Here is a 10863-nt window from a genome sequence, read left to right on the forward strand (position 1 = left end):
AGTGTGGTTTTGTAATATTTTCAGAGAATAGTGAAATCTGTTCTATTGCTCGGCCGTGAATGTAGCTTCCCATCTTGGGGGTGAACCACATAAATTTCTGGTGTTGTGTGTTGTGTATCTTCTCTGTTTTTCGTTTTTCTTCTGCAAATTGTCATTCTAGACGTTATTTTCTTAACAGGCATTGCTACTAGGAGGTCTTACGTTCAAGCCTCCTCATTCACACCTTCCCTTCACGTTAGAATAGAATAGAGTAGGGACATATCAATAAACAAATCCATATAAAACCATTTCTACTTGGCCCATTCAAACAATGTTTTGTCTTATTATTTAATGCTGGAATTATTTTTTTTTTAAAAGAGTAATAAAAACCCATGAAGGACAACAATTAACATATCCTTCCATACAAAGTCTATTAAGCCCAGCATTATCTACCTACAACCAAACCCTCTTTCTTATCATCCACATGATTTTTCAGTCTATATTTTCTTTACTATGAGATCTACTCCATACTTAGGCTCCACAATCATCACAAATTTAGGGCAATGTTGATATTTTGGAGAAATAGAGAAAGAGAATTTGGAAACCATAAGAGAAAGCAGAACCTTCAACTCTGCCAGTGCAAAGTTCCTTCCCAAACACAACCTTGGACCAGCTCCAAAAGGCACATATGTTTGTGGATACTTGCAAGCTTCAGAGATACCATTTTCAAACCTACTTGGATTGAATTCGTTTGCATCTGGTCCCCAAACATCTGGGTCTCTATGCAATGTGGGTATCAGAGTCCACAATCTTATGCCTTTGGGAACAATGAGATCTCCTAGCTTTGTATCTTTCAATGTCTCTCTTGATATGAATGCTCCAGGAGGGTAGAGTCGCAAGGTTTCCTGAATCACCATTTCAACCTACAAAGGTAAAGCTAGATGATCAGTTGCAGTAAGGAATAATAACTAGTCACTTAAGACATTTTTTTGTGACTACTTCTTATGATTATTTATGGAGAAGAGATCTCTGTGGGTGAGCCTGGCCCTGTGAATGTGGGGGAGTCAATAGGAGAACGCATAGGGCGGTCATCCTCCACCCCCATCCCTCGGAAAATTATCTCTTCAATTTGCCTGCCCGTCAATTTCCTCAATTCCGTCTAATAGGGGGAGGCGGATCCCCACCCGGGCAGGGAGTAGGGTGGTCATTTCCGCCTCCCCTAATAGATGGAATTGAGGAAATTGACGGGCAGGTAATATATATGGTGGTGGTGAGACCATCAGGAGAAGAAGAAAGGGGGTGTTTTATTTGTAACATGAAATTACTGTTTTGCCCATCAAATTAACCATGTGTTCATTAAAGAGCAAAAATGAAATCAATCTCAATTTAAAAATTGAAGCTATTTCAGAATTTCTATTCCAGTTGATTTTTTGTTTTTAACTAAAAGTCTAAAAGTAGGTATAAAAAGCAAACCAAACAATTTCATAAATAGAATTCATCCCATGAAATAGTCACCAAATAGATTTTTGGTCAAGAAATTTAAATTGTTTTGATTGTATCAATATGAAATATTTTAAAAATTAAAAAAAAAAATCCATATAATAGTTCAATTTTTGAGAATAGATTCTCTATATTTCTTTCGAAAGGGTGGTGATTGTGGTGGTGGTGGCAGCGGGGGTAGAGTGAGGTTGGGAAGGATTGTGGTGGTAGCGGGATGTGGTGGCAGAAGTATGGTTGTAGTGGCAGTCAGTGGTTTTGATGGCGGTGGCGGTGGAGGTGGTGGTGGAGGTGGCAATGGTGGTAGGTGGCAAGAGGTTTTGGAAGTAGTGGTGGTGGTGGTAGTAGCGATGGTGAGACCATTAGGAGAAAAAGGTGGTGTTTTATTTTTAAGATGAAATTACTACTTTTCCTATCAATTTAACCATATGCTCATTAAAGAGCAAGGGTGAAAACAAATGAATAGAAATTCCGAAACAGTTCCTCAAATATTTCAGAATTTCTATTCCATTTGATTTTTAATTCACTAAAATAAAATGTAAAAAACCAAACCAAACAATTTCAGAAATAGAAAAAACCCCCATGAAACTGAAATAGAAATCATACTAAATCAGGCCTAAGTAATTTGCGTATACCGTTTTCAACTTGCGTAGGGCATCATTATCTGGGACTCCACCTCTGCAAACTTGAAAAACTTCTCGACGAACACGGTCTTGCCACTCGGGATATAAACCTAATAACATCAAACACCAAGCTGCAGCAACTGCTGTAGTTTCATGACCAGCAAAGTAGATGTTCTTGCAGTTATCAACTATGAAGCGATTAGAGGCTTTTCTACTTAACTTATCACTCATAGCACCCTCTAGTATCATTTGTAATAGATCTTTCTCTAAGCTAGGGTTACCCAAGGTTTTTTCTTCTCGCTCCTTTACTGTCTTCAATATTAATGATTCAATCTCTCTTTCTAGCTTCCATACGTCTCTGTTACTCTTGGTTGGAAAATTTCTATAATAAAAAAAATAGCATTAGTCAAAGCAAGTAAGCAACATCAAAGCTTCAGCTCAGAATCACTTTCTAACAAAACTTTTCTTTTAACTAAATTCTTCAAAATTTTGCTTTCAAGTAAGAAATTGAAAATAAAATTTGTGTGGCTCTCTAGATTTTAGAATTTGTTTATTTTATAAAATTTTAACCTAATATTTCAATGATAATTAAAAAGAATATCAATCGTCATCATCACAACCATCATCATTATTATTATTATTATTAGGACAAGCGATCGCTGCCTGGTCGCATAGCCCCTGCACCTGCATTGGAGCAATGAGAGTGTACAAAGGTATATACATAGATGAGATTTTTTATTTCACAGGGTTATTATTATTATTATAATATCACCAGTATTTGGTTTATTCAGAAAAAAAAATTATATTGAGGAAATTTATTTATAATTCAATTTGTAAATCACATAATCCATTTAGAAACAAAAAAAAAATGCATCAAATTACAAAATATTAGAAAACATTCCAGCACCAAAATCTCATAATTTTTTAGAAAAAAAATTCCATAAAATTAATTTGAAGGAATTGTTAATCTTGGAGTACTTGTTTTGCTTCCAAATATCTAAATCTTAGAAACTTCTGTCCATTCAAAGCCTCATTATAAAAATTGAATCATTAATCCAGCTGATCAGAAGCATGGTTTGAGGAATCAATATAGGATCGGTCGATTTGTATTGATATCGATATTAGTGGACACTGATATCGATTCTTGGCTGATCTCATATCGATGGATTGATACAGACAAAAATAAAAATGTAAAAAAAAAAAATCTTTTTTACTATTTTTTTTTTGGAATAAAAGGGGGTAACCCTCACCAATCCAAATCGATACAAATCGATCTAGATCAATATCGACAAAGATCAATACCAACTTCTAAAACCCTGATCCTAAGTAGACCAGTGTGTCTCTTTGTTGATGTTCAACCACAACAAACAAGACACACACACACAAGTCTCTGTGATGATGTCTAACCTAGCTTTGGGTTTGATGACGTGACATAACTCTTTGAAAATAGTCTGGGCCTCACAGATTGTGAAGGCCCACACAGCTCACCGGCCCAAACATTCCATTCACAACCTTGGAATATATTCTCCAAGACTATAAAAGGATTTGACAAATTTTTTTTTGTCAGATTGTGGTTTAATAGGGACATTAGTAAGTGCTATCCACACCAGTAAAGTTGGGATCACAAAGAAATTTACATCAAATACATTGGGGGGAAGGAACTGAGTTAGGTTTCAATCTAATGGTTCAGCAGCCTCTATAGGGCAGTAATCTTCATAGCATTCTAGGAGTACCACCTTATTGTTTTCTAGTAAAGAAAGCTATTCATCATAAAAGCCAAAACACAAAGTATGAAGAGAATCTCGTCCATGAATTAGAGTGATTTTCTTGGTTGTGCAGTGTAGTGCCGGCACCAACATGGGGGTCAATGAAAATACACATAGGGGCATCAACATAGATGTGATTTTTTATTTCATGGGGGATAGGGTGGTACTTTCACATGCTCCTATGCTTGGGTGAAGGAGCCATGTGACCATCATTCTTTTTATCAAAATTTAATTAACGTATTTAATATATTGAGTCAGTTACATAATTTTTTTTAATAACAATGGCAAAATTTTAAATATGTTTTTCCCCCCCCCCTTTTTGACAGAGATTTTCCACGAATGGAGAACCGCAATAATAAGAGGGTAGGAGATAGATTCATTCAATAGAGACCAACAATTTTGTTTGAGATAAAGGTGTCAATGTGAGCCCCACGACTCATTGAGTGAGAGGGCATGGGTAGGATTGAGATCCTCTCCCGCGCGGGACGGTGTCCAGCGCACATCGTCCGGCTGGGGAGGCCTCAATCCACATGCCACTGCACCGGGATGTGTGCGGTGGTGTGGATCGAAGCCCCCCAACTGCACGATGTGCGCTGGAGAGGATCTCGATCCGGCATGGGTAGGGATCCCCACTCGACAGTCCACACGTCGTGGGGGATCTTTTCCCTTTATTTTACCCTCCTTTTACTTCACTTTGAAACTTAGCAAAACAAGGATCCGGCATGGGTAGGGATCCCCACTCCACAGTCCACACGTCGTGGGGGATCTTTTCCCTTTATTTTACCCTCCTTTTACCTCACTCTGAAACTTAGCAAAACAAGCAGTAAAAATAGGCATTGACCCTCACACAAACACAAATGAGAGAGAGAGAGAGAGAGAGAGAGAGAGAGAGAGAGAGAGAGAGAGAGAGAGAGATTTACATGGTTATGAGGTAGTAAATACATACCTGAAAGTTGCTCCCTTATGTAGGAACCCTTTCTCGGATAACATCTTTTCAAGGACCCGGATCTTAGAGAAAATGTCTTTGCCTTGAGAGTAGGAACTCCCAAAACAAGCTCTAGAGATAACATCAGCAGAGAAGTCCCTCAAATCTTCATCTACTTTTATCTCAGCAATCCCTCCTTTAGATTCAACTACTCGCTTCTCCCATTTCTCTATCAATGCCAGCCCAGACTCCAGCATTAGCCCCACCATGCCCTACACCCACAAGATAAACTATGAAAATTGGCACAAAAAAAAAAAAAAAAAATGTTATAAGAAAGATATAATATTGCCATGAGGCAAATAGTAAAGCATTATTATACTTCACTAGGTATAGTGACGGGGAAGAAAACCCTATAATATTTTAGGGAGAATGTTTTCTGTGTTGGGGGCACAGGCTGCGCCAAGACACATGGGGGTGGGCACAATGACCACCCTGCTCCCCAGAGTGGCAGGCCCATGTGTATGGGCGTAGCCTACGCTGCGGCACAGAGAACATGAGCCCAATATTTTAAACCCATCCCACCTGTTGGGTGAAGGTTGGTTTCAATCCCAAGACCTCGCTATGATCAACTAATATACCCTTGTCAGCTACACTAGTTGACACCTTTAAATACCATTTCAAAAACTAAGGAAAAATTGTAAACTAATATGGTGGATCATATGATTGAGATCAATGTCCAAATTAAATTGCAGCCAAAAGAATTCACAATAAACAATATTTTTTTTATTGATAGTGAAGAGATATGAGTGTTTTATTAGATAGTTACCTTAACCTTGTCCATGAAGAACTCGGCTGAAACGATTTTCCTCTGGTGGGACCAAACATGGCCGTTGGAGACCAGAACACCCTTACCTAGCAAAGGATTAAGTGTCTTTGCCAAGTGCAATGGCTTCCCTAAATCGAAAGATATAACTTGACCTATCTCCTTCACAAGATCAGGGTGATTCACATACAAGTGTTGTGTCCTTCCAGTTGAATACATGTATACTAGACCTGCAACAACAAAACTTTTAAATATGTGAGGCATGCTCAGTGGATCATGGGTTACCGTTACATATAGAATGGGCCTTACTTAACCCATGACCCAACTGCACTTAAAATTATAATTACACAAATACCAATATTAAACTTGTGCAAATTAGGAACTTAATTTCAATGATATGAACAAAAGAAAAAACAGTTACTAGAGGATCATCTATATATAGTTTAGTTTTTGAATTACTAAGGTGTATTTTTTTTTTTTTTTTTTGTCGAATTACTAAAAGTAGCTCTCCTATGGGGAGCGGAGAAAGATTATTGTAGAATGATTGGGTAGCTTCACTCAGGCTTATTAACAATGGTAGTTGTCGCGTATCTACAAGAAGGCGTGTACTAAAGAGCTTTAGATGGACTGGTATTGCAGGTGGTTCTGTCGAATGGAGTTCAGGTAGGGGAAAAAATCATCTGCAGTGTCCTAATCTGGCAGTGCAGTGCAATGTCGATCTAAGAGCTTGACACGTGAAAAATGCGACATTCAACGGTCCCATGCTGAAGAAGAAAGAAAAAGAAAAACAAAAAACTGTTTTGCATCGAACTTGCACCATTGGATGAAGCTTTGTCCACTTGTTGAGCTCTCAGGCCCACACTGCCAGATGCCCGCACTACGAAGGGAAATGAAGTCGGCATTTCAAGGATGATGAATGATATGAAGGAGAAAAGACTTATGATTTGATTAAGGACCTTCCATTTGGATAAGGGGATTTGACACAGCAAAAAGGACAGTCATCATGAGAGCGGGGGAAACATGAATAAGTGAAATGAGGTACCAAGTTTTAGTAATAAACTCACACTTTCTCTTTTTCTTATACTTTCTATCCTTTTCTTTTCTTTTCTGATCACGTGGGTTCTTGAAACACTTCCTTTCATACATCCTTTTCTTAAGATGGGAGATGTCATTACATGCAAACAGGTATATATATATATAGATCCTAATCCCATTCTTTTGGGCTATAAAAAAACCCTAAGAAAAGAGTGCAAACACTGCAGCACCGGTATTATAGAGGCTTAGACTTTAGAGGAATATATACTAGGGTTGTGACAATGTAATTATGCCATTTACCGAAAACAGAAAAAAAGAAAAGAAAGAAAGACAATGTAATTATGCCTATCTATCCGGCTTTCAATAAAGTTGGGCCCATGGTGGAATGGCGATTAGTACTTCTCCTATATTAAATTTTGATAACAGGATCAACAGTTACAAACTATCATAGCCCTATATAGCAATCCTCTATAGATTATAGAAATTCCATTTCATTAACAAAGCATTATGGCAGTCTCCATTACATATGATCAAAAACCGAATTAATTATATGGCCTTCAATTATTACCTCCACCACCAAGAATACCTAATCTACTTATCTACTTCTCCTTTTCATTAAAAAGAAGTAAGGAAAGAAGAATGTTGCCTACACTAGCACGTGGTCAATGAGGGGATACGCAGAGGCATCGATCAGGGGTTTTTCATTTTGTAAGGGGCGGAGTGATCATTTCAGAGGGGGGTTGTGTTTCGGCGTAGGCTGTACATGACCAAACAGTGTTCCCATAGGTGAATCTTGCTTTACCTTTAGCACACATATGCCTCCTCTCTGTGGGTATGTGCTTCCTTCATTCTCTCTTGCACTGTATGTTCTCCTCACCCTTCCCCATCGAGTTTGAGGTGGGTATGAATTATGATCATGGATCAAGGTATTAGTATCATATTTGTCGTATTGATATTGCTAGCATCTGATATCGATATGGATCAAGAGTATTGGCTAAAAGGTGAATTGTTTTTAAATTGACTCTTGATACATGCATGTTGATATGATCAAATCCATATCGTATCAGTATCAATATGGCAATAACCACCAATATCAATACCTATAACCTAGGTTATGATGTAAGCAATAAGGGAGGGGGGAAGACAAAGGGAAGATAAAACTATAAAACTATGCTGTATTTGTTATGCATTCTAGATTGATTTTACATTCTGGGATATTAAAAACAATTATTTTTTTCATTCGAGGATGCGGAATCGACCTAGAATACATATCAAATGCAGGGATCCAGATCCTCTGTTGCCCAGCTGCCCCATCCTACCGTGTTGCGCAGACACAGCAAGGCGGGAAATGACCACCTTACCCCAACTCGGGCAAAGCGTTCAGACAGGGGTAAGGCCATCATTTCCCGCCTTACTGTGTCTATACAGCTCGGTAGAACGGGGCAGCTCCGCAGTAGAGGATCCAAACCTTAATCATGAAGTAAGAAAGGAAATTATGTCAGTGTAGGCAATAAAAGCCCATACCCATTTAAAATATGACTCAACCCAAACCCAATCGAGCCCTCCCATTAACTCTCTCCATTGACCATTGTCATCTCTGTTGAGAAGGCAACAAAAACAAAAAATGGTAGGGGTCAGTTTCCCTATGTGGATTCACTCCAGATGTTAAAAACCAACCCTCAACTTGGTAATACATAAGGTTAGGACTGTCAATATACTTTCTACAAATGAGTGGATATGGTGATATGGACAATAAATGAGTGCCAACTAAGGTGCCATGAGGAAGACCTTATATAAGGCAATAAACTTGGCCTAAATGGAAAAGAATAATTAATAATTCTTCACCAGCTCACCCCAATTAAAAATCATTAATAAGAATCACCCTTTACTAAAAAAAATTGTAAAAAATAATTGAGAAAAAGATCTCTAGTTGGTGGTGTTTTCTACATCCTCTCATAGGACGCCATGAGATAATGTCTCTGCCCCCTAAATAGATCAGATGTGTTCATCCATTGACCCAAACGCTTGTATAGAAACCACGCTTACCCAAAAAATTAGAAAAATTGAAATGAGCAAATCCTAAGGTATCAACCCCAAATTGAAGGAGCTGATATAAGGCATATGTGGTTTACCTATCCTAACAATTACCATATGTGTGTCCTAATAGATTCTAGAGAGTCCTGTTAGTGTCTTAGAGAACCAAATCATTTTACATATCTTTTACTTCATATATTTAATTAATTTAATTTAATTTTTGTTTAAATAAGAAAGTGAGTGTCTGCCTGCCTAGTTGTAATAATATGCTATGATAGGACATAATATAGTGCCAATCAATATCCAACAGTGATTGATATAATTAATTACATTAAATTACCCAGTGCCGTATACCTTTTTTACTTTAATACTATAATTTCTATTTTATGGATTGGTTCAACTGGTCCAATCACAATCACAGCAAATGTCCAATATCTGCCGCATAGCAGCTTATTGGTTCGAGGCTTAAGGTATAGACTCTATCTCTGACCTGGATCCTATCCAACGTGCATCCGATGGCTGGGCGCAATTGGCACGCATTCCAATGCATCTAATCGTTGGAAATATGTTGGACAAGCTTGCACCGGAAAGGATCTAGTTCCCTCTATCTCTAACTATGCCAATCATACTAAATTTAAGCTGAAAAAGTATCGGTCACCGCCAATATTGATAGGTATCAGTTTTATCCATTTTTTCAACTGAAAAATGGATTTTCATATCGTATACCATTTACAAATCGATTGATATGACCGATACTTAAAACTGTGTCTACATCTCAAAATAATATGAACAGAAATGGTTAAAAGTCTTCTCATCCTAAAAGATTTTTAATCTATGAAAAAAAGTGATAAAATGTGGAAAACATGTTGGGTCATATGATTGAATTTGTGCCTCTAAATGTACACATGACTAATACATATAGTGTGTCATTTTTTTCATGAACTGATTTTTCTTTAAGCGATAGTAAAACGGAATCCATTCATTACTGGGCTTCAGATGCATGTGAGAGGGGATCGGGAGGATATTTTAGAGAACATAATTAAACTCTAAATGAGTTTGTGAACCCTAGGATGATGTGGTGAAAGAACACTTTCTCCTTTCTCATTTAGGGTTTGAATGAAATGAATATTTCTACCACCACCATCACCACTAGTGTGAAGCTTCCACTAACTTTAAGAAACTCAAGCAAAATAAGAATTGAAGAAGAAGAAGAAAAAAGATGATATGAAGTGTACCGTATTGTTTTCTCCAGTGTTCAAAATATGGGAAGAGAGCAGAAGTGTAATCATGGGCAGCAATCTCTCCATGGTCTTTAACCTGCTTCATATTCAAAGCCTCTGATTTGATCTTTGTCATCTCAGCAGCATTTCCAGACAGAAAAGAAGAAGGTGGAGGTCCTTTGATTCCTTGCTTTCTAAGCTTCTCTCGAAGCCTCTCCGGCTTCATCCATACAGCATTTAAGATATATCCGATCAAACTGCAAAACCCTACCAAACACAAGCTCCATAGAGCCTTCACAAACCAGACTTCCATCTCTCTCTCTCTCTCTCTCTCTCAAAAGCTGAGATATTGGAGAGGTTTATCATCCACTATATAAGATGAAGTTACAGTAAGATGAAAAAGATAAGAGGTATCCAAAAAATGGCAGGACAGTTTCTCAAAGAATAAAGGACAGTTATTGACTTTACAAACAAGGAAGATTTTTTTTTTTTTTAATTTTTTTCCATTTTTTGGGATGGTGGTCTGAAAAAGAATCTTTAGATAGTCCAGCCAACACGTGAAAGGGAACATTGAATTTGTTAGGAGTTGTCTAGATTCAGACATGTGCCAAATATTAGATACAAGTTTCAATCATATATTCTTCGATGGATTAATGGCATCTTTCATATATATATATATATATATATATATATATTTGGGGGAGTATTCTCTATGGGGAGCACGAGGCCACGTGCATACGGCAGCTAATGAGAGCGCACGTGCTAACATTTTGTGGGGCGGTATTTCTATCTTTTATGGGGTTAGGGTGGCCATTTTGCCCCACTGTGTTTGGGCAGAGAACATTTTTCCTATATATTTTTATCTGTCCATATATTGGCATCCACCCTACTTTAGTGTTATATTTTTCAAAGCTTTATTCTAATTCTTGACCAATCGATATCAAAATCGTTCAGAATAAAA

General features: G+C 37.6%; 1 protein-coding gene across 1 annotated transcript; it reads right to left on the reverse strand.

Annotated features, from left to right (window-relative positions):
- Positions 1-435: 435 nt before the first annotated feature.
- On the reverse strand, positions 436-10232 carry LOC122665063 (cytochrome P450 714A1-like). The gene is made up of 5 exons (XM_043861120.1): positions 9918-10232; positions 5617-5843; positions 4812-5062; positions 2112-2481; positions 436-902 (listed from the first exon to the last, which is right to left on the reverse strand). The coding sequence occupies exons 1-5, from the start codon at positions 10213-10215 to the stop codon at positions 477-479; spliced, it is 1572 nt and encodes a 523-aa protein (XP_043717055.1). The 5' UTR covers positions 10216-10232; the 3' UTR covers positions 436-476.
- Between the last annotated feature and the right edge of the window lie 631 nt (positions 10233-10863).

Source organism: Telopea speciosissima, chromosome 6, assembly GCF_018873765.1.
Source record: "Telopea speciosissima isolate NSW1024214 ecotype Mountain lineage chromosome 6, Tspe_v1, whole genome shotgun sequence".
Classification (NCBI taxonomy): domain Eukaryota; kingdom Viridiplantae; phylum Streptophyta; class Magnoliopsida; order Proteales; family Proteaceae; genus Telopea; species Telopea speciosissima.